This window comes from Mesoplodon mirus (genome assembly GCF_964341445.2).
Source record: "Mesoplodon mirus genome assembly, chromosome: 19".
Taxonomy (NCBI): domain Eukaryota; kingdom Metazoa; phylum Chordata; class Mammalia; order Artiodactyla; family Ziphiidae; genus Mesoplodon; species Mesoplodon mirus.
Window position 1 is genome coordinate 27,618,039 of NC_138995.1, and position 23,724 is coordinate 27,641,762.

At 57.2% G+C, this 23,724-nt stretch overlaps 1 protein-coding gene across 1 annotated transcript; it reads right to left on the minus strand.

Moving 5' to 3' along the window:
• Window positions 1-2: 2 nt before the first annotated feature.
• Window positions 3-22,781, minus strand: KATNB1 (katanin regulatory subunit B1). The gene is made up of 20 exons (XM_082605636.1): window positions 22,611-22,781; window positions 21,178-21,471; window positions 16,798-16,928; window positions 12,927-13,044; window positions 7,398-7,498; window positions 6,968-7,009; window positions 6,245-6,328; window positions 5,915-6,030; window positions 5,382-5,453; window positions 5,070-5,220; window positions 4,707-4,897; window positions 4,470-4,600; window positions 3,998-4,048; window positions 2,998-3,065; window positions 2,726-2,845; window positions 2,485-2,634; window positions 2,219-2,295; window positions 2,066-2,140; window positions 1,718-1,834; window positions 3-1,374 (listed from the first exon to the last, which is right to left on the minus strand). Exons 2-20 carry the CDS (start codon window positions 21,215-21,217, stop codon window positions 1,242-1,244), a joined length of 1,968 nt encoding a protein of 655 aa, XP_082461762.1. The 5' UTR covers window positions 21,218-21,471; window positions 22,611-22,781; the 3' UTR covers window positions 3-1,241.
• Window positions 22,782-23,724: the final 943 nt, after the last annotated feature.

A 23,724-nucleotide genomic window follows, 5' to 3' on the forward strand; every position in this document is an offset into this window, starting at 1 on the left:
ACTGCTGGCCAGGCACCAAGTCAGGATCATGTTTTTCTGAACATTCCTGACTAGGAGGGGCCACCTCCCTCCGCCCCCATCCTTATCATGACTGACCCATACAACAGTCCTGTCACCTCCATCTTACAGATGGGAAACTCAAGCTCTCCAAAGGCTTGCCAAAAACCCAGCCGGAGTGGGCCCCACTCCACCGCCTGCCCTCTGCCCTGGTCTTGCCCCCTTAAGTGAACTGGCCACAGGTGAGTGCCACACCCCTCTGCCGACAGCACCCCACCCACCAGGGCAGTGCCACCCCTGCTGCTCCCCACCACGGGGGTGCAGGTTGTGCTGGCCTGCACCCGGTCCCAGCCTTGGGGAAACATGGGCAGAGCTCAGTGAGGCCCTCCCACCAAACTGGGGCGGAACCCGCCTCAGGAGCATAAGGGATGACCACTGGGTCAGGGGAGCTGTTCCAGCCAGCCAGCACTGGGGGCTCCTGCAGGGAGCGAAAGGTGTTTGGAGGATGCGGCAGCTGCCCTTCCGGTCCTATCCCTGGAGGCCTCCTGGGGGGATGGGGGAAGGTGGTGGGCCCTGGGTCAGCCTAGTGGTGGCCATGCCTGCAAGGCTGGGGTCCTGGCCCCCTGCAGTGTACACCTGCTGGCCTTGGAGGCATCCACAGGACAGCTGGGAGTGTGGCTGAGACAGGGGGGATGAGCTGATGAGCCCACTCCTCACCCGTTTCTCCTAGCCGTGAAAGGGGGAGTTGCTGGGTCCCTCTTCTCCCCAGAGCAAGTCTGAACTTACCCCTTCCCGCCGGCCCATCGCTCTGCTGCCCCCTGCTGGCCACACTGCCTGGTGCACCGCCTCTGGGTCTTGGAGAAGGAGGGGTCTCATCTCTGAAGAGCCAGGCAGGCAATATGGGGCCCAGGAGAGCCTTGTGGCCAGAGGCTGCACCTCCCAGCAAGGAAAGCAGGGAATAGTTACAAATTTAATAAAATTCACCTTATAAATTACAGCAGCAGCCCCAGGGCTCGGTTCGCTGCCCCAGGAAGCAGGAGTCGGACAAAGCTGGGCAGCTGTTTCTGGAGAGAAGTTGTCAGTTTAGGGCTGTGGAGGTGGCCAGTGGGCCAGCGCCACCACCTCTAGGATGGCTGCAGGGCAGCAGTGGGGGCCGGGCAGAGGCTCATGGGCTGGTGGGCGCACAGGGAACAGGAGTGGGGGACCGAGGCCAGGCCTCAGGGTGCCAACACCCTCTGGGCTCCTCAGTCCAAAGTGGCCATGAGCAGGTGCAGTTCGCGGAAGGCACTGCCGTGGCGGCCACTCAAGCCCGACTTGCTCTTGACGAGGCCACTGATGCTCCTGAGCTGCTTGTAGCAGACCCGGCACTTGTGCAGCCTGCGGGCAGAGGGGCCACGCTTGAGGTGGCTGGCCGGCACAGTCACCGTACCCCCACCCAACCTCGGAGCCTTTCCTGTACAAATCGCCCCGACCCTCCTCCCGGAGGAAGGCTGAGGCCCAGAGTGCAGGACCCACTGAGGCTGGGCCAGGGCGCAGGGCAGAGCCAGGCCGTGGGGGAACCAAGGCTCTGGCAACCCTACCCTGTGCCCTGAGCCACCGTCCCAGGCACAGTGACCTCTATAAGCTGTTTCAGCAGGGCCACCAACAAGCAGGCTGGGCCCCCAGGCCTGTGCTCTCGCTTGACGTGGCACCCCTGCCACACACGCCGCTGGCTCCTCACCTCTCCTCCCGGCTGATGTCCACACCCACGGTGGGCGGGGCCGCCAGCATGTCTGTGATAAGGGGCAGAAACCGCTGCAGGATCAGCTTCAGAGAGGTGCAGCCCGTCTGGACATAGCTTCAGAGGCAGGGGATGGATGGAGTCACAAATAGAAAGAGAGCAAGTTACACAGAGACAAAGGGGGCAGAGACAGGATCAGAGAGGCAGCATGGACTCGTTTTCACTCTGGCCTCTCAAATTTGAAGGGCCCAGCAATGCTGCACGGCTACCTCACAAGGGCACCGGCCCTGGGGGTCTTTCCTATGGTCCCTCCCTGCTGGGAAGCAGGTGCGGCTTCCCCACCCTTACCTCTCATACTTGCTCTGCAGAAGCTTCTCGATCTGTGGCAGGACGGTGGTGCATAGGTCCAGCTTCCACAGGGAGCTGGGGAAAGGGCCGGGGACATGTGCCCTCAGTGCCCGGCCCTGCCCACTCCCCCCACCCCCCACAATAGCCACTTACGCTTTCTGGTTGACAATGTTAAGGAGGTCCACGACCACGGACAGGTCATTGATGGCCACGGCCGAGTCCACTGACGTCTGTGCAAACAGAGCACCCGTCAGAGGGGATCGGGGACTGAATGGCCCTGCCTGGGTGTGGTGTGATGACGGGGTTTACTGCGGGCTGTTCCTAAGACTGCCTGGTGTGGTGACAGGGGCCGCCTAGCTCCCCATGCCCCTCGGGTGGCCCTCTTCTCAACCCCAAACCCGCGCAGAGGTGGCACTTGCCTTGATGTCACCTGTGGTCCACACGGCCCGCACGGTGTCCAGGTTCTTGTGGCGGCTGGTGAGCACGACACACATGGTGTCATGGCCCTTGCGGATCTGTGACATGGCATCCTCGTCGACCAGCTCTGCCTGCTGGGGGATCTTCACAGCCTGCATGGGACGGGTGCCCTGATGCTGGCAGCCAAGTTCTACCCTCATGCCACGGGCCTCCACCCGCCCTCAGCCTGGGCCCCCCACTCACAGGCAGGAAGTCGGTGGCCTTCAGTCCGATGGGTTCGTTCCGGGTGGCAGGGATGATGGCAGACTCAGCCTTGGGTGCAGGGGTGGAAGTGATGACCGGGGGCCGGGACAGGACCTCGGGCTGGAGGGGTCCGGGGCTCAGCAGGTGGCCAGCCCAAGGCCTCCTCTCCCTCCCTCTCAGCACCCCCTCCCCGGCAAGGGCCGCCCCAGCGCCGATTCAGGACTCCGGCCCCTCTCCGAGCCCCACACCCTGCCCGCTCCACCTGCACATACTTTTGGCACCAGGAACTGCACGTCCATGGCTGGGCTGGGCTTTGCTACCTCCTTGGCTGTGGCCATGTCTGGAGGCGGAAGGAAAAGATCACTGGGTCAGGTCAGGCCAGGAGAAGGGACGGGCGGGCAGAAGGCAGGGCTTGGGCTGGGGCTGTGGGAGGCACCTCTAGCGGGAGGCCTGGGGGCCGGGGACGGGCCTGTCCCCTCCCTTACCACCCACTCAGCCACAGGTCTGGCACAAAGCAGGCGCCAAGCACTCAGTGTGGACAGGACCCAGGGAGCTCCAGGGAGTGGCGCTCCTGTCGCCTCACTAGGAAAGGAGTGTGTTTTGGGAGGGGGGCGGTGAGTGGATAGTGGATGGTGAGTGGGAGCGCGGGACAGAGAGGCCCTTCAGGAACCCAGCCCGAGGGGAACGAGAAGATGACCCCTTGAGGAGAAAGCAGGGGAGGGAGGGATGGGCTGGAGGATGAGGGTGCCCCGCCCTGCCGCCTTCTCCAATCATAAGTGAGCAGATCAGGTTTTCTCCCTTCTTAAACCCTCCAGCAGCAAAACCCCAACCCCCGGACCCAGGGCCTGCAGGGCCTGGCCTCCTGCTCCCGGACCCCAAGCCCCCGCTGTCCTCTCGGCTCCCTCCCACCTGAGGCTCTTCCCTCCTGTCTCCTCACCTGGCCCCCACGCCTGCCTGATGTGCCGCCTCCTCAGAGCCTCACGGCCCCCCATCTACTCGGGCCTCAGAACCTCTCACCACTCCCGGCTCCTTCCTCCCCTGGGGCTGTCTACCGTTCGCCTTCCTCACTGGGTGTGGGCTCCTGACGGGGGCACCTACCTGCCTTTTCACGCTCTATCACCAGGGCCTGGCACAGGGCCTGGCACACAGCAGGTGCTTTTGGGCAAGTGGAGGGAAAAGATCCAGTGGGAGAGAGGCTGGAAACTGTGCTGTGGGAGGGGAGGACTAGGGAGCTGGGGACCCTGGGAGGCCAGGCTTTGCCCCCCGACTCACCATCCTCCGGGGGTGCTGGGAAGGGCTCACTACTTCGGGGTGGCGTCCGACCTGCAGAGGTAAAGGGGGCTGGGGACTCATGTGGGTCAGGCCAGGGCTGCTGTCTGAGCCCTCAGGGCCCGGCCGGCCAGGGACCCTGGGCCCGTCAGGATGCGGCGGATGCAAGGTGGTTCCCGGGTGCGCGCACAGCTGCACACTGTGACCCGTTCCCAGGCCCCGAGCCCTCAGGCTTGCCCCTTCCCGGCCCCTTGCCCCACTGGGCCTTCCTTTGCTCGGGGCAGGCCGAGCACTGAGTGGCTGCTGGGCCTCTGCTGGGGCCTAGAGGACCTGGGAACAGAGCCCAGGCCCAGACATGGGCTAGGAATTAAGCTAAGGGAGTGCAGCAACATGGATGCCATCCCCAGAAAGGACCATCTGCCTCCATTTCACAGAGGGGAACGCTGGGGCTCGGAGGGGAGGGCCCAGGCCTCACTGATGCTGTTCTTGGGCTGGAAGATCTCGTTGTAGTCCTCAGCGTTCTGGATCTCCGCCCGAGACTCCCGCTCATCCCGGTCATCCTCGCTGCTGGGGCTGCGGCGCTCACTCTCTGAGTTCTGCTTCACCCTGGGGAGCAGGCCGGGCAGAAAGGAGGCGGGGGCCCCGGTGAGGCAGGGGCTGTGGGCCCACCTCCTGCGCCCCCCAGCACCCTCTGGGGCCCCGAGCACCCCACCTCTGAGGCTCACTGCCAGTGGCGCTGGGCCGCTCGTAGATGCGCCGAAGCGGGGCGCTGGGGTTTGGCGGCTGCTGCGCCGGGGGCTGGCTGTCCTGCATGGGGTCCGGGGCTACCGTGCCCGTCCTGGTGACCCGCGTCAGGTCCACCACGTAAGAGGAGACGCTGCTCTGGGAGAAGGCCACGCCTATCTGCGGGAAGCGGCAGAGCTGGGGCGGGACCCTTCGTGGTGGTGCTGGGGGACGGGGGACGGGGGTGGTGGTGGGCAGGACCCCCCCGGGGCCGGGTGGGAGTTGGGGGCCTGAGGGGGAGGCAGGAGAGCGGCCCAGCGGAAGGGTGCACGGTGGGCGGTGGCTCTCTCACCAGCTGGTCATTGCAGATGGCCAGGTCGGCCACCTTGCCCCAGTTGACAAGGACCACGTCAAAGCAGCGCTCGGGCTCCCAGCCGTAGACGCGCAGTGAGTCCTGGCAGCCACTATACAGGCAGCAGCCATCGGGGTTGAAGAGGACGCTCCTGGGCCAGGCGAGAGTGGGCCGTGGGTCAGGAGACACCGGAGAGGCTGCGGGGAGCCCAGGACGGGAGGGAGCGGAAGCGGAGATGGGAAAGGTCCACCTGCAGCCACACCCCACTGCCTGGGAGGAGGGCCCTGGCCCACTGCCCAGCCGCCCGCCTACCTGACAGGCCCTGGCTCCCCTTCGATACAGCTCACCACCTGGAATTTCTCCAGATCCCAGAAACGGATGGTCCTGTGAAGGAAGCCAGGCTGTGCTGGGAAGCCAGTGCCATGTGTTGGCCTCCACACAGGCCAGTGGCCAGGGGAGCCCACTTCTCTCCAGGCACCTGCCGCCCCAGGTCACGACCATTCAGAGCAATGCCTGGGGCCAGGGCTGGCCCTGCACAGGCAGCGGGAGGGGACTCAGCACCTGAGAGGTGAATATGGGCCTTGGATCCAGACACGCAATCAAGTCCCAGGACACTGGGGCCGGATCCAGACATACCATGAAGTCCCAGGACACTGGGGCCAGGGAACCAGAGTTGGGAGAGAGATGTGACCCGGGTCCCATCCCAGCTTGGCTGGCAGTTAATTCAGCCTACCTGGGATCATATGACAACCTGGGACACAGACACAGACTGGGGACAGATATACACCAGAGGACAGGGACGTGAGGGATGGCAGTCACGGGCGACGAGCCCTGCTCCTCCTCACCTGTCAGAGCTGCCAGAAGCCAGGAGGTACTCATTGGGGTGAAACTCCACCACGTTGACAGGCCCCGTGTGGCCAGGGAACTCGGACATCATCTTGCCAGCAGTCAGATCCCAGAGCTGGGGCAGGCCAGGGCGGAGGTCAGGGCCAACCTGGCCCTCAGCTGCCCGCGTGCCCTCCAATCCAGCCCGAGCTCTTTATCCACGAACCACCTCCCACTCTGGACAGGCTTGGGCTGTGCGAGCCTGATCAGGAGGGAGGTGAGGACCCAACCTGAGTGTGACCAGCAGACCCCAGTCCCCAGCCCTGGGCCCAGGTCAGGCCGGGAGCTACCTTCACCGTGTGGTCATCTGCGGCCGACGCCAGCCACTTCCCGTCGGGGCTGAACCGGAGACACCGCACGGCCTGGCTGTGCCCCTGAGGGGAGGACAGAGCACGAGCACCCGAGGGTCCTGGGCCCAGTGGACTTCTCTCCCCACCACCCGCTCCTCCCTGCCCTCCATAAGCAGTGCTTCCTGGGAGCAGGCAGGGAGGGGACTGACAGCCACATGCGGGAGATGTCACAGAGGGACACTTCTCCACATGCGGTCACGGAGCCCCAGTCCTGTAGGACGCTCCAGGAAATCAACACTGCGTGGTCTGATAGTTTGGGAAGCAATGTGTCTTGTGTCTCTTTCTGGAGAGTTAAATGCCTCCTCTTAATGTCAAAGGGTCTAGAAACCCCCCCAAATAATTATTAAACCCTGTCCTTCCAAACTCATATGAACAGAAACCCCCTTCACTTAAGGACACCTGTTAGCGGCCTGCAAACCGTGGAGCACAGTTTGGTACACACAGCTCTGCGGGGAGTCACGGAAAGCCGGGGGTCCCGGTGGACCACCCACCGCACTCCTGCTCTGCCCCAGATGCATGTTTCTCATCTGGACTCTTGTTTCTCACGTTCTCACCCAGGTTGGACAACAGTCCCCTCCAGCCCCTGCCAGGGTCTGGGCACCACCCCATGCTCCACGCCTGCAAGGTGCTTGTGGAATGACGGACAGAGGGTGCCTTGCTTACCCTGTATCGGAAGACACAGCCTTTCCTCCTGATGTCCCAGAGCTGTGAGGAGAGGAGCAGGGGGGGCAGGGTCAGGACAGGTCACAACCAAGGCGGGCTGGGCTGGGGAGGCCTAGCCAAGCTAGGTCCTGGAGCCTGGGTCGGAGGGCAACATGTGGCCATGAGCAGAGAGGGGCTCTGGGCACCTCCAGGTCATTATACCTCCAAGTGACAGGGGTCTGGAAACCGCTCACTAAAGCTGGGCATCCCGAGCAGAATGTCTGGCAAACGCTTCCACATCCCTGTCCTGGGAGGGCATGGATGCTGCCACACAGGGGGAAGGTGTCCCCCGAAGAGCCGAAGCCCACCCCCCCCACCCAAGACGGGACACACCGTCCCGGTCCCGCTGCTTGGCCCGGCGGGAGAGCCAGGGTGCAGAGTGGTGGCTCACCTTGATGTTCGTGTCCTGGGAACCCGAGGCCACAAACTCGCCATACGGGTGGAAATCCAGGCTGCAGATGTTGGCTTTGTGTCCCATAAGTGTGCGAAGGACTAACAAGGAAGGGAGCAGAGACAATGGCGTGAGAGGCAAACAGGGTGGCTGGTGGAGTGCGGGCTGTTGTGTTCGTTTGTGTGTGTGCTCTCATACTGCACAGAAGAACACGACAGTGGCACAGACTTTCCAAACAGGGAGAAAAATCAACCAGAGCCCTACCACCCTAAAACTAACTTTCCTATTTTCCTCTCGAGAGACGCCAGCCATTTCTGCCATTACCCGAGCCCTCAGAAAATTCCCTGCAAGCTCCCCGCAAGCTCCCCGCAGCTTGCACCTCTGGGCTGGTCCCAGCATGCTCTCATGAGAGTGAAGCCCCAGAGTCAGCAGAGCCAGGTAACTACTGTACTTGGTTCAGGCCCTGTGGATGTGGACGTGGAGCTTATGGTCTGCCAGGCATCCCACCACACCCGAGACAGTGCAAGGAGAGAGATGCAGGAGAGGGAGAAGCTGCTAGGTTGAAAAGAGAAATCCAGGGGGGCTTTTTGGAGGCGGTGGTCGTTGAACAGGATGTCAGTGGGTGGCAGATGAGGGAGGCTGCAGGCAAACCTTGCGTTTCTGTCTCAGAGTGTTCTCTGGTACCACTCAAGTTTGCCTCTTCTCTCTGGCCTCATGTGTCTTGCTTTTTGTAAGATTTATAATTCCGCTGTTTGAATGAAACTGTCCACCCCAGGAGTGCTGGTGCCAAGGGGTGTGGCAGTCCAGCCATGCTTAGGTTTGCGCCAAGGTGAAACAGGCTGCCTTGTGAGGTGGTGAGCTCTCTGTTGGAGGAGGTGTTCAAGCAGACCCCAGATATAATGCCTTAAGGATAAAATTCAACTGCACCAAAACCTGAGCAGCTGCCCTCCTCACTCTCTGTAGTTGTCTCGGGGGCTCAGCATTGCCTGGCTGGCCAAGGGGACTTCGGGCACATGCCGCCCAGTCCAGGCCCTGGAGGGAGGAGACTCGTCTGGCTCCTGCCCCAGTCCACACCAACCCTGGCCAGCCCACCTGCTTTGCATCCCACAAGCCAGGCTTCCAAAATCCTGGCCCGCCCTGAGAGGATGTGGCAGGTTCACATTCATGAGGCATGCCTCCCTGTGGGATCCTGAGCTGACCCACCCTCGCCCTCTGGCTGCTCTGTGGAAAGCAGGCAGGAACACGTTCTTCCGGCGTGATTTCTGCCCTTGGTCTTCTGTCCCAGGAGGGCTCTCGGCAGGCCTCCTGAGGCCGGACTTGGTCACAGGATCCAGGAGCTGCAGAGTGGAGGGGTCTCCGGGGTCTGTCTGCCCCACATGGGAATCTCTAAACCCTTCCAGCCGAGTAGCTGAACCCTCCAGTGATGGGCAACTGATGTGACAGTAAGGCAGCCCTTTAAGAACCCCTTCCTGCATGTGGGGTGCCAGTTTGCCTCTGTATCATTTCCATTCACACTGTGGTGGGTTGTGGGTGGAGGTGGGCCTGAGGTCTTAGCTCTTCCTGCCGAGGATGCTAAGGGCAAGTTTCTCTTCCATCGCTGAACCCCCCGCAAACGGCAGGGCAGACAACACTGGGATGGGAGTCTTGACACCAGGATTCGAGTCCCAGATTCCGCCACCCCCAGCCACAGAGTCTTTATCAAGTTCAGGGCCCTCCCTGAGCCTCAGTTTGTCCATCTGTCAAATAAGGAGACAGTGCCAACCTGGCTTTGCATCAGAACCACCTTGAAGCTTAAGAAAGCCAGAGTCTGGGCCCATCCCACTACTGAGTCAGGCTCTCCGGGAGTGGGGTCTGGGCTGTGTTACAAGCTCCTTGTAGAGCAGCCAGCTCTGGGAGTCCAGGGCTCAGGAATTCCAGAGGTCTTCAGTTTCCAGTCTTTGCCCACCTCAAGAAATTCCTCACATTCCCTTATGCATGGACGTCATGGCTGAGAAATCACGGCCCTTGGCTTCTCTTCTTCCCTTGCTCCTCAGTGAATGGTGAATGGCTGGTGCCCTCCACTGGGATCTGGGTCCAGGCAAAGGCTCCCCAGGAAATGAAGCGCCTTCTGCCCGAGCCTTTCTGCTTTCTCAGCTGGAGCCCAGCCAGCCCAGGCTTGCTCCTCCCTGGCCCCTTGTCCAGCGATGCCCCCGCAATGTGGGTCCTGTGTGCAGCCAGGCAGTGGGACCACGTGTTGAGATGTGAAGCATGCAGCCCCTCTTCATTACCTAAGAGGGCCTGGGGCTCTGTCTTCTTCTTCTGCTTTTTAATAAATAAATAAATAAATAAATAAACAAACAATTTATTTATTTATTTATTTAACCGTGTGCTGAGATGCTAAGCACTCAGCCCCTGTTTATTATCTAAGAGGGCCTGGGGCTCTGTCTGTTTGTTTATTTATTTATGGCTGCATCAGGTCTTAGTCGCGGCACGCAGGCTCTCTAGCTGTGGCACGTGGGCTCCAGAGTGCGCGGGCTCAGAAGTTGCGGCACGCAGGCTTAGTTGCCCCGCAGCATGTGGGATCTTAGTTCCCCGACCAGAGGTTGATCCCGTGTCCCCTGCACTGGAAGGCGGATTCTTAACCACTGGACCACCAGGGGAGTCCCGGGGTTCTGTCTTTCTTAAACAGCCCGTCACTGGGTGGGCAAGCACCACCCAAGAGGCTCGGTTGAGGTCATTTCTTGAGGATCACCTATACAAGAGCAGAATGAACCCGGCCACCAGGCATGTGTGGCCAATGGCTGCCGTCCTGCAGCAGAAGTAGAGCAAGCACAGAGTAGAGGCCTGGAATGACCTTCAAGTCTCAGCCAGGCCAGGGGGCATCTCTTCTGGAAGAGGCAGACTCGGCAAAATCCATGTCACCCTTTCCTCTCCTGTCCTTCAGGTAGGGGATGGCTTCCCGCCTGGCATGCTGGAAGGTCCAGACTAGAGGTTGGCAAAAAGCAGGGAGCAAACAGGTTTTACTTGAACCTCTGACTGTCAGCCTGCAGAGTATTCTGAAAAATATGGTTTTTTTAAAATTAATTAATTTAGTTATTTATTTATTTTTGGTTGCGTTGGGTCTTTGCTGCTGCATGCAGGCTTTCTCTAGTTGTGGCGAGCGGGGGCTGCTCTGTTGCGGTGTGCGGGCTTCTCCTTGTGGTGGCTTCTCTTGTTCCGGAGCACGGGCTCTAGTGCACAGGCTTCAGTAGTTGTGGCGCACGGGCTTCAGTAGTTGTGGCACACGGGTTCAGTAGTTGTGTCTCACAGGCTCAGTAGTTGTGGTGCACAGGCTTAGCTGCTCTGCAGCATGTGGGATCTTCCCGGACCAGGGCTCCAACTTGTGTCTCCTGCACTGCAGGCGGATTCTTAACCACTGTGCCACCAGGGAAGCCCTTAAAAAATATACTGAATTAGCTGTCAACCTTCAGAAATGGGTGGATTCCACATAAATGTCCAGATTCCCAGCTTCACTTGAAAAATCTGTATAGCTGGCAACATTGTGCCCAGACTGCTGTGTGGCAACAGCCAGCAAGGCTGAGAGGCAGCCCCACTTCCAGGGAAGGCGGGACTCCCCACTTGACCCAGAACTGAGGGCATGAGTTTATAGATCAAAAGATCCCAGCGAGGATTCAGCATAGGGATCCTATTCTGTGAAACCTGAGGACACTGGGATGAAGATCCTACAAACCTGTAAAGAGAGAGAGGCAGAAGGAGGAAAGAAGCAGGTCCCATGAGAGGGATCTGGGATGAGACGGCACTGACCTCCCCACAGCAACCCCGGAACCTAAAAGGCAACGGAGCTGCACCTTCACAATTCGGAGAGAAAAGTATTCCCAACCTAGAATTCTACACTCAAACTCTTAAAAATAAAAGGGGGGTGGTTTTAGAATAAAGTAATTTTCAGGGACTTCCCTGGTGGCGCAGTGGTTAAGAATTCATCTGCCAATGCAGGGGACATGGGTTCGAGCCCTGGTCTGGGAAGATCCCACATGCCACGGAGCAACTAAGCCCGTGCGTCACAACTACTGAGCCTGCGCTTTAGAGCCCGTGAGCCACAACTACTGAAGCCCATGTGCTACAGCCACTGAAGTCCACGTGCCTAGAGCCCATACTCCGCAACAAGAGAACCTACCGCAAGGAGAAGCCCGTGCACCACAACGAAGAGTAGCCCTCGCTCGCCGCAACTAGAGAAAGCCCACACACAGCAAGGAAGACCCAAGGCAGCCAAAAATAAAATAAATAAATAAATTTATAAAAAAGAAAAGAATCATTTTCAGCCTCTAAAACTGTGCTTCCAGTGTACCCTTTCACAGTAAGCTATGAAAGAATGTGCCACACCTAAAAGAGGGGGGGAACCAAGAAAAGTGACAATGTGGGATCCGGTGTGGCAGAGTCGGAGAGAGCTCCCCGGGGAGGAGACAAGGGCCCCAGGATGGCACCTGGGCTGCAGGCCTGGGAGCTCCCAGGCCACTAGGACCTGGGGACAGAGGCTCTGGGAAGAGAGACCTCAGTGATGGGATGGGCTTGGGGGTAAACTCAAGGAGGAGGCTTACCCTTCTGGCAAAGAAGTTGGGGCTGGATTAGTAACAAAGACACAGAAAACACGCAGATGAAAAAAAGATAGAACAACTATTAATTCCAGGAAACAAAATTATCAAAAGAAAAGAAATACATACAATCAGCTCTGAATAATATCTATAGGTCCTGATAATAGAAACACTGAGTATTTAAAAGGTGATTCAGGGAGGGTGGGGGGGAAATGTTGTGAGTGACACGAGCCGGGGTAGCACTGAGAGCTCAGTTCTCCTTTTCTGTAGGAGGAAGGCACAGCTAATGTATGAAGTGTTTTTAAAAAGAAAAGCAACTGTAGTATATCCACGTCGTGTGGAAAAGCGGAGGCGGTTAGCGCTCACCAGGTGAAAGGACAGAGGCTGAGGCCCCTGCAGTGGGCCGGAGTGGGGCAAGGCTTCCTCTTTCCCTTGTGACCATTTGTGAAGTACCAGCATTCGCCTTTTTAGACTACGCATAACTTCTCTAAAGATGAAAACTAAATTAAAACAAACAAAGCACAAGGAAACAGAAAGTCTGGCCGCCCAGGCCCCATTCCTGCAGGCAACAGTTAGCTGGAGCTGAGTGGGGGCCCCTGGGCGCGGGGCACACACCCCAGTTCTCCGCACACAGCCCCCTCACTCATTTACGAGTCCTGCGTGGTCCCTGGTGGCACTTGATGTCATTCTAGGTTCTGAATCCACAGACACCACACATTTGTCCATCATGCAGACATTTACAGAACGCCCCCTCAGGGGCGGCACTCAGACAGCAAAATGCACGTCACTGCTGCCAGGTCAACAGGGGTGGGGGGTCGCCACACTGTTCGGTCAGCGCCCCCAGGAGAAAAGCACCAAACCTAGTGAGGACAGGCTTCCTGGAGGAAGCGGCTGGACAGCAAAGGCGAGAACAAGCACGACTGCAGGTGTGTGTGTGGGGAAGGCAAGTGTGGACACCTACTTTTGGCAGCTTCCAGGTCCCAGACGCGGATGGAGCCCGACTGGGAACCGGCCACAATGAGCTCCTCGGGGGTGTTGAGACGTACGCTCTCCACTGGGGACGTGTGACCCGTCAGGCTCTGTGAAGAGAGGGTGGCAGCTTCAGCACTCTGCGTGAACAGACCCCCAGCTATGGCCCTAAAATCTGGATCCCTGGGAGGCATGTCAAGCAGGGATGCTGTGCTAGACTGAGCCGCCCCCAGGCCTCTCGGCTCCCAGGGCCAAAAGCGGGCCAGACCCCAGTCATGCTCCACCCACCACCTGCTGTGCTCCTGACATGAACATCACCTGCAGAAGTGGCCCTGGGCCCCTCGGAGGGGGGCAGCTGAACTTTTAGTCCAAAGTCCAAAGCATCGCCCACCTGGGCTGTGCTCCCCTCTCCACTCTCTGCCCAGCCCAGCCCTCAGGAGGGGAAACCACGGCAGAACTGAGGCCTGGCTCGTAGGCGGCACACACCTCGCCCCTCTGGAATGCGCGGATCCCCGGGGGCGGCCCCCTCTGGAGGACCCAGCCATGTTCTCAGGCAGGGGCTCTGGAACCCAGGGGACCTGGGAGTGACTCTGCTGGGAGACACAGAGGCTCCCCCCAATTCAGACCAGGCCAGAGCTGGGCAGGGCTGAGCCCAGGGATGGGGGTGGGAGGTGCCAGCAGTTGCAGCTTTCTGGAGAGGGGGCTGGGATCTGAAATCCGTGGTGTCTGTCACTCCCCGTACAGCACTGGCCACCGAATGCACAGTGGTGATACCATCAGCGTTTGCTAAGACCACGTTCCCATGGGAACTGGGGACAGTAGGGGAAGACTGCTCCTCAGCAGAACTACCCAAAGGCCAGACAGTTACAAGCAGCTTGCCCAACTCCCCAAGTATCACCAGCAGGAGTATAAATGCGTAGAAACTCCATGGAGGGTGATGAGGCAGAAATCTATCCACATTTAGAAATGCACATTCCCTGCACACCAGCCACTCCACCTTGGGGCTTACCCCACACACACACAACACACGTGAGACAACACAGACCCAAGGTCATTCTTTGCCGTGAACCTGACAAGAGACTGGAAACAATATATATGCCCATCACAGGAAACTGGTTAGATAAGCTGTGGCCACCCATGCAGTGGAATAGCATTCAGCCACAAGGATGAACGAGGCACCCTCTGAATATGGGAAAGACTAATCTCCATGATGCTCTTAGGTGAGAAAAGGTGGAGGACAGTATATGTTGTTCGATAGCATTTGTGCAAACTAAGGAGGGAAAGGGGACCAGGCATACACATTTGCTTGCAAATGTATAAATGAATCCTGGAAAGACACAGAGGCATCGGGAGCCACGGTTGTCTCCAGGGAGGGACGTGTGGGTCAGGGAGCTATACAAGTTCACTCACAGTCAAAAACACGCAGAAATGCAAAGACTGCCTGCAGAGGTGGTAGCGTGTGTATACACCTGAGGTGAGAAAGAACCTGGTGAGTCTGAGGCACTGAGAAGCCTGCTCTGTGGCGAGTGAGGGGATGAGGGCTGCTGGGGGCCTGCGAGCTGCACCTGGTGTGAGCGGCTTAGTCTAGAGGCCAGACCCCATGCTGTCCACTGTGCTGTTCTGAGGGCAAGAGCATGGGGGTCACTTCATGTCCATTTTTTGTCAGCCTCTGTATGTTACTTTGGCATTTCAGAGATGGGAAACACATTTGAACCCCCAAAGCAAAGAGAAGCAAAACACTTTCAGTTCTGTCCTTCACCTTGGCCGTGGTTCGGGTCAGATCTCAGCTGTCCACTGGACCTCACAAGAACACTGAGCTGATTAAGTTTCTACTAATAAATATCACCTCCCGGGATTTCCCTGGTGGCGCAGTGGATAAGACTCTGCACTCCCGCACTCCCAATGCAGGGGGCCGGGGTTTGATCCCTGGTCGGGGAACTACATCCCACATGCATGCCACAACTAAGGAGCCTGCGTGCCACCACTAAGGAGCTGCAACTAAGGAGCCCGAGTGCCACAACGAAGCCACCGGCGAGTCGCAACTACGAAGCCCGACTGCTGCAGCTAAGACCCCATGCAACCAAATAAATAAGTAAACAAATAAATATCACCTCCCGCCGCTTTTTATCTTTATCTTTACTTGGCCAAGAGTCAAAAGACTGATACTGCCCTGTGCTGCAAGGTTGTGGCGGGAGAGGGCAGGCTTCTGTGCTGCTGGTGAGAATGTAAATTGATTTCCAGAGGGCAGTTTGGCAATATGTCTTGAAAGCTTTTTAAAACATGCCACACCCACAGATTCAACGTGAAGGTCGCAGATCTGCTCAAAGATTTAGGGAGAGGGGGATGTTCCCCACTGCGGCTGAGTAGAGCCAAAACACCGGCAATGACTTCCACGCTGGCAACCAGGCGTGGCCAAGCTCATCCCTACGATGAAATACTGCGAAGCTTTTAGAAATCATATCGTAAAAGGATATTTGTTGACACAGGAAAATGCTGACGATGTTGTTATTTAAAAAAAAAAACAGGCTACAGAAGAGTAAGATAGTGTTCTGGAAACATACTGTTATACGTTTCTGTGTGTGTACACGTAGGCATGTGTGCATGTGTACATACAGGCACAAGTCTGCACACAAATGCATGCGTACCTAGAAGGGCACAGACCAAAATACCAAATGTAATGGTCTTTGGATAATCAAACTATATGTGATTCACTTTTGTTATTTTTTTCCCTCCTTTACACTTTCCTGTTTTGGAAAACAGTTTTTGGCGTTGAATATAGTTGTGTACAGGGAGAGAGTGCCACTGAAATGGAGCAGGACCCTATGGGGCCTTCCTAGCACAGACACACCTCCCCGCATGTCCTCTGCCTGCCTTTTGTCTATAGAGAAACTTCTGTCAAAGAATAAATTTAATCAGAGAAGTGAGGAAAATGCAGAAGCAGCAAGGAAAGCAGTCAAACAAGACCAAATAATAATAGCTTAGTCATTAAACAAAGTCAAGGACCTTTAGTTCCTCTTCAAGGGCTATGGATAATAATCTGAACCATATCTTTTGAGCTGTTTTGTAGATACTGAAACTCCCACCAGGTGGAAGAAGTTGACTACATGACGACCAGACTATAGCCATGACATAAGCTGCTTCCAAGAACTGGCCTCAAAGAAATGAGAACAACAGACCCCGGTACTAAAGACGAGGCTGATCGGACCACTGCATGACCAATTTCAAGATGACTGTCACAGCTGGCTGTGCTACTCTGCAGTGGCACCCTCCCAGCACCTATATCCCCCTGAAACTCTCCTTTAAAAGTTCTTGCCCTCTGATCAACGTGGGGGAGTTGGCCATTGGATACATGTCTGCCTTCCCCCCAGTTGCCGGCCTCCTGAATAAAGCAATGTTACCTTTCAACCAACACTTGCCTCTCGAGTATTGGCTTCTAAGCTGCGAGCAGCCAGACCTAAGTTCGGTAACACTGTTAAAGAACCAGTCCTCTAATCGGGTCCAACCAGGGGCGCTCAGATCCTTTTTGTGGAATGAGGTGGGGAATGAATCAAAACAGCCACACATGTAACTGACAGGCAAGTGGATAGGCGAGTGGGCAGGGGAGGCTCAAATTCGGGTCTGTGGGATTATTTTAGCCTTCTCACGCAGGCTCCCCCGAGTTCTGTCCCATGGCCAGGTGACCCCCCCCCCATTCCTGAGGACGGGTCACTGTCCCAGCCATCAGGGTTGTCCTGGGCCTTCCTGAGCAGATGGCTGGGGAAGGCACTGATGTGCTGGGTTCCTGAAAAGCTGCCCACTCCCAGCCCCCAACTCTGGCCTGCCCACCCACCCCTCCCCAGCCCCACCTGCCGGCCAAGCCTCACCATGATGCAGTTGGGCTTGTTGATGGACCACAGGTTGACACGGCAGTCATCCCCGCCTGTGGCCAGCAGCCGGCCCGAGGCTTTGCCCAGCACCAGCGAGGACACGTTGCTGGCATGGGCCACGATCTCCTCTGTACAGGAAAGAGCAGAGGGACAAGGCAGTCAGGGGCCTGACAGGCCACATGGAGGAGGGCTAGGCCTTGCCCTGCTCGGCCACCAGCCCTGGTGCCTGAAGCCCAGCGGGAGGGCTCTGCCCCCTGCGGCTCCCCTTTGGTGCCCAGACACCCCCATGAGCCGTGGGACGAGGCGGAGTTTGGGCCTGAGACAGAAATGACTATTTCTCAACTTCAGTCATTCCCATCCTTCCCTTAGGCCTCATGATTTTTTTCCTTTTTCTGTATAGCCACAGGTACTGTTATTGACTTACTATGCTCAATTTTTAAAACTGACTTGCTATTTTTATTTAGCTGTGTCATTTAAGTAATAATATGCATGAAATTTTAAGCTTGATATGTTCATTCTATTTTTTCTATGATACAAAAAGAAAAATGAAAACAGTTATTAAAATAAAAAATATTGACACATGTACCACCTAAGTGCCTCTCGGCCGCTGCCTGGTGTTCCTGCTTTGGGGAACACACTTTCAGAACCATGCAGGTCAACCGCAGACGAGCCGTCCCCAGGTGAGCTCAGCCAGGGCTTCAGCCCGCAGCTTCAGAATCATGGACTGGGTTCTGGTCTGAGCTCTGCTATTGCAAGCTGTGTGGCCTTAGACAAGTTGCTCACCCTCTCTGAGTGCTGGGTTCCTCGTCGGGTAAATGGGGATAATAACAGTGCTTGGCTCACTGGGCTGCTGAGGGTTCAGTGAGGACATGCCTGTGGGCTGCTGCGAGGGGCTGAGCGCTCGCGGATGCTTGGCAGGCCAAGGACCAGACGCCATGGAGAGCGGGCACTGGGGCCCAGGAGGGCACAGGAGGGTGGGCTGGGTGAGGAGGGAGCAGGACGCAGCCGACTGAGGGGTCTAGGTATGACGGCCGTCCGGACAGAGCGGGAGACAAGGTCACTGTGGGCGGCCACGAGGGCCCCTGGCTTGGACTGGGGGGCAGGGGCAGCAGACGTATGTCTCAGAGGACATTGCCAGGGCCCCCAGGGAACAAAACATGGGCAAGGAACCAAGAGGCAGCCCAGGCCTCCGAGCCAGGGCCTGAGTAGCTCTCCTGAGAATGCAGAGGGAAGAAACATGTCTCCCCACACAGATGAGGGAAAACTCCAACGCGCTGACGCCCTGAGGCAGCTGCGAGGCCAGCGTGGGTGACTCTGAGGGAGAGGCCGGTGCGGCTGCCCTGCAGAGGCCCCTCCTGGGCACCTGCTCTGGTCTCCACCCTGCCTGGGGGTCTCGCTTCAGACGGCAGGAAGGTTGGGAAGTTGGGCCCAGGAGGGATGCTTGCCAGGTGGCGTGGCTCACAGGGGCTGTCAGAGTTGCCCAGGGGACCAGGCTCCAGGCTCGACCTCACAGACAACACCCCACCTCAAGGCCTGGCTAGGCCAGCCCCAGCAGGGCGAGAGCTCCCAGCAGGCCCAAACCTGAGCCAGGGCCTTGGGGACCCCACCACTGGATTCGAGGAAGCTGGGCCTCTCTCTGGTCCGCACCACAGCCAAGGAGCCTTCTGTCCTCTGGACACTGTAGGGACAGATGCCTGGATGCTCTGGGGCTCTGGTCACAGACACTTATATGTTCAAGAGCTTCTGTTGGGCCAAACTGACGGCCCAACCCAGCTAGAGGGCAAACCACCTTCCCCCTGAGCACTTTGATCCCCAGCCTGGGGTCCTCTCCCCTTCCCTGAAGACACTCCCCGCATGCGCTGCCCTGTGTGTGTGACCCACCTAGAGGCCTGACTGCCCACCCCGGCTCTCACCCTTCCCAGGCAAAGTCCTGGCTGGCCCCCACTGCACTGGGCCTCCTGGGCGCAGTGCCACCCATCTCTGCACCTCAGGACTACTGCACCCAGAGACAGCCATCAATGCATGATATAAATGTTTCCTGGGTACGTGCTCTAAGCCAGGCGCTAAGAGACAGTGGGTAGGGATAGTGATAAGGTTGTCTTCACACCCCAGCCTGATCAGATTGTCTCTGAAACAGGGCATCCAGCCTGAAGAACCACAGACTTTAGGGTGAGAAGAATTTCAAGGTTGGGCCGTTCTAGAAGGGCTCAGACCACTCCCCTGCAAGCAGCCTGAGCAGGGGACTGATTGGAACCCCTGGAGGGACCAGGGGGTGGGGTGGGGAAAGGGGGGCACACCTCAGGCACCAGGCAGAGGCCTCGGCGTAGGGCACTGGCCCAAGAGCTCCCACTCTGGCCTGAAGAACAGCATCCAGCAATGGTCCAGGCCTGGGTACTGAATTTAAATGTACAAACAAATAAAAACAAACAAAAGTCCTCACAGCAGGCCAGGTTGATGGCTGCTGCTCTACCCTGTGGCACAGGCCCGTGCTAGTTTCCCAAGCTCAGGTGGCACAACCTGGACCCCACATCCCAGCCAGAGCTGGGGGAACACTGCATTCTGGCCAGAGGCACTGCGCACCTGTACCCCAAACAGAAGACGCAAAGAACTAGGTTTCAATGACCTCACGCAGGCCAAGCATGTTCTGATCCTCCCCAGACTCTAGAGCCACAAGGAGCCAGAGGTCATTTGGGCTTGGGCTCTCAGACAGTTTATACCCATGGAAACTGCTATGCACATGAAATTGTCAGCAGATGCCCAATATGCCTGATCACATCACCTCCTACTTGAATGCTTTGAGGGCTTGGCCTTGCCCTTCAGATAAAGCCAAAACCTCAGAAGGGCTGGGGTCCTGTAGACACATGTCCTCACCAGCCTATGTGACACCACATTCTCCCCACTGCTGTGCTGCAGCCCATGGTCTCTTCTGAGACCTTCCAATGCACCAAGCTTCCTGCCTCAGGGCCTTTGCACGTGCTGTTTAGGTAACCTACAGCACTCCCCTACCCCCACCCCTCATCACCTAGTTAACTGATTGAAAGCACAACTGTTAACTGTTCCAGCTTGGAATTAGGTTCCAAGGAGAGATGGGTCAGTGTGATTATCTGATTCCTGCCTGTTGCTCTCCCCAGGCTCTGAGCCCCACTGCATAGGGACCTTGTCTATTCTGTCCCCCACTGTCTCCCCAATGCTTGGTTCTTTCCTGGTTTCTCAGGAAAAACAGCTGTTGAAGGTATACATTCATAACCCCAATAAATACAAAGCCACTCTGTCCAAAGTATACCCTCCTTGGGAGCCCATAACAGGATTCTCCCAGAACCTTAGGGCTGAGGAACAATTTGAAAATGGCCCAAACCTCTCATTTACAAATGAGGACGCTGAGGCCCAGCAAAGAGTTTTGCCCAGATTCTCACAGTTAAAAAATTGAAGGAGCCTTGCCCCAGCTTCTGAAAACAGCCCAGGGACAGCCCATAGCAGAGGGTGACCAGTTTGGACACACCAGATCTATGCCAACCAGTTATTACAGGCGGGGTAGAGCCCACAGAAGCACCAACGTGTAGAGCAACACTGGGATCCTCACGATCCTTCTGGGGGTCCAAGAGAACAAAACTACTTTTATCTTAATACTAAGATGGAATTTGACTTTTATACTCTCATTTGCTCACAAGAATATGGTGGAGTTTTCCAGGAGATATACGACATGTGAGGACATCATCACTAACAGCATGTTTCTGCGTTCTTGTGTTTTAAAATGTCTCAGTATTAATTTCTAACATGGTAAATATTGATAGATATGACTCCCATAAACAAAAACTCTTTGGGGTCCTCAATAATTTTTAAGAGTATAAAGGTGTCCTAAGACCAAAGAGTTTAGAGCTGTCAGTATAGAGTAACGGTGGGGGTGGGTGGTACCCGGGCTCAGGTACATTCCAGAGGCTATCAGCATCCCTCTACCTATCCTCTCACCCCAGCCCAAGATGCCCTCATCTAATGGGGGAGCTTGACTTGTGAGACGTCTGAAAACGCCAAGAACATCTTTCAGGATTTCTTGCCCCATCCCGCCTGCCAGCCTAACTGGAAATCCTGCTAAATGCTTCATTATATTCATTTTCTCACTTGAATCTCACAGCAACTGTAGAATGGAGGCGGGATTATCTCCTTGCACAGACAGGAAACTAAGCCTCAGACAGGTTAAGTCACCCGGCCAATGTCACCCAGCTACAAAATTGCCAAAGGCATGATTTGCATCTTGGTCTACTTTACTCCAAAGCGTGGAGTCTCCCCCTGTGCCAAGAACTGGAGACACAGTTGGGGGTTCAGGCCACCCAGCGACAAACAGCTATCAGGGTAAATGGGGTGAGAAAGAAAACCACTCACGTAACTTCCAGGCCGTCTTGGTGACCACAGGGGTGGCCATCCTTCAGCTGGCTGGCACCTGAAGTTTCACCCACAGTAGACTGTGCTTTCCTTGTGGGGTGGGGGTGGATCCCCCCCAGATCCGCCAATCAAGTTGGCAGGGAGTTTCCACACATCCAGGCAGAGGGAATGCTTCGTCTTCCAGCCCCGGACCACCTCGTGGTTTTAAATCATCCACAGCAGCAGCCCGTGCGTGACTGTTGGGATCCTCGGTCATGGAATGTCAGGCTTGAGCCATCTCAGCTCAACACTGGGCTGGAACACAAACAGAGGTGATGGCTTGTTAGCAAACACTCAGCGGGAGCTCAGGGGGTCCCTGGGTTTGCAGACCTGCAGATGCAGCTCCCTGGATGACCAAGGCCAGTTGATAAAGACAAACACCCACCAAAGCCACCAGAGCCAAGAGATGCGCTGCAAACTGGGTTTGAGAATCTGGAGAGGGGGTACCTCAGGCAGGGTGACTTGGAACACAGGGAAAAAGAAGGTCCTCCCAGAGGCCAGGATGATGGGAGGAGGCTCTGTTCCAGGAAGCTGGCTGCCTGAAATGCAGCAGCTGCGGTGGGGCGGGGAAGACCACATGTCTGCAGTTCAGCTAGATTGCTGGGAGTCACTGTTTGTCTGACGTATGGGAAGGGGGCGGAGTCAGAGGCTAAGTTTAGGGGCCCATCAGAGGCACCCTAAAGATAGGCATTGAAGTCTTCTCTGGGGAGAGTCTCAAAGAGGGCCCCGGGGGTCCAGTTCGTATCAAGGGAACTACACTGGGTCCCTGCAATTCCCAAGGACAGTGCTGGGAACTAGGCCTCCAGTCTGGTCGTGAGTCGGTATGACTCTTCAACTCTAAAAGGCGACCTCATGGAGCCTCCTACCCCCTTCCTCCAAGCCTCTCTCCCACGAACCCTATCCTCGCTCTCCCCTTTCTCCTGGGTTCTCCAGTTCTAACTCTATAGTCCTCCATTCACTCCTCCTCCCTGCTGCCTGTGTCCCCCCATGCGTGCACATCCTGTCTCCTGGGCTCCCTAATTTGGCCCCTGCCTCGCCAGACCCTCTTTTCTCCCCCTTTCCCCTGCGCTAACAGTATCCCCATTCATTCACTCTCTTGCTTCTTGTGTCCCTATTCATCACCCCTCCTCCTGCTAGACCCCCGGCTCTGCTTCCGGCCTCCCTGGTTTTTCCCCTCCGGCCTCCGCGCCGGTCCCACCCCTCCCGAAGCTGCGGCTGGTCCCTCGGCCTCGCCTAATCCTCCCACTCCTCTCAGCTTACGGGGCACAGGCTCCAGCCTCCCTCCACCCAGAGCCCTCTCCGCCGCAGCCTGTCCTGGCCCCCCCTAGCTCGACCCAGCCCAGGGCTCATCCTCCCCTCGCTTCCTCGCCCCCTCGGCCCCGCGTCCACTCCACCTGCAGCTGCGGCTCGGGAGGCCGAGGCTCCGCTCCAGGGGCGACCCCCACTTGCCTCCATCTCCTGGCCTGATTGGCCGCTGCTTGACAACCGACCCTCACAACAAAACCTCCGGCTCAGGGGCTCGCCTTCCCCACCTCCCGCACCAATCAGCCGCCGCGAGCGCCCCACCAACCTCCGGGTTTGACCAATAGAACCAGGCGCTTCTGCCGCTTTTCCTTAGTGCCCTCCCCCTTATCCTGAATTGGACTAATCACGAGGAAGGAGTGTTCAAGAGCCGCCCCTCGGCCTCTAATGAACCAATGCGAGCTGCCGTGTCCTTGATCCCGCCTCCGCCTCAAGGTTTCCCTGTCCTCCCCTTTCCATCTCCTCCACGAACCTAGTTTGCATTTTCAAAATTTGAGACGCCCTCCAAGGGCTGCTGCGCCAATCCCTTTAGCAACCGTCCCGGGTTGACCAATCAGCGTCCGCATTATTGGAAAAACCAATTCCAGGATAGCCAATGGGAAGGGGACGTCGGGAGCAGCGTGACGCCTCGGACCTTCCATCTTGGATTGGAGCGAAGGGGGGACGAGGCCTTAGTCAGCACTTTGCGGTAATTCCTATTTCTTACCTTTGCTCGTGGGCGGTGTTTCCGTGCTCTGAAGACTTTGCCGCCCCTCCCTGGCTCGGACGCCGGCTTGAATCTCCCACAGGAGGCATAGAGGGAAACGGAGTCTGATTCCGGGTCCGATTCAGTCGTGGAGCCCTGGAGGGAAACCCCTACGGCCTCGGCCTCAATGAATGGATGAGTCGGCTGAACCCTGAGGCGGACCACCAACCTGGAGCCCGAGAAAGGCCGACTTCGTTTGGGACTCGTGGGTGGAGTGGGCTGACGGAAGGGTCGTGACCCGCCGTGAATTGGGGCCGCTACCCACGGAAGTCAGAGGCACAGAGGCAGGGGTCACAAAAATGTCTTGGGAGGGAGCCACTGGAACCATGTTTAGAGGGATATCATGCCCATGAGGTCAGAGCTGGGGTTAAGACTTAGATAGCCACGTACTCTGGACAAGGTGTATTTTCAGAGCTTCCAGTTTCGTTTCTGTAAAATGAGGGTCATCGCATACCCCCCAC

What these genes read in the sequence shown, in the direction of transcription:
- KATNB1 (XM_082605636.1), bottom strand. Translation starts at nt 21,217, where the DNA reads ATGGCCACCCCTGTGGTCACCAAGACGGCCTGGAAGTTAC. An exon ending in CCAGCCCAAGAACAGCATCA is followed by an intron (nt 4,049 to 4,469) that starts GTGAGGCCTGGG and finishes TTACCTCTGCAG; the next exon opens with GTCGGACGCCACCCCGAAGT. An exon ending in GGACCACAGGTGACATCAAG is followed by an intron (nt 2,296 to 2,484) that starts GCAAGTGCCACC and finishes CTGTTTGCACAG; the next exon opens with ACGTCAGTGGACTCGGCCGT.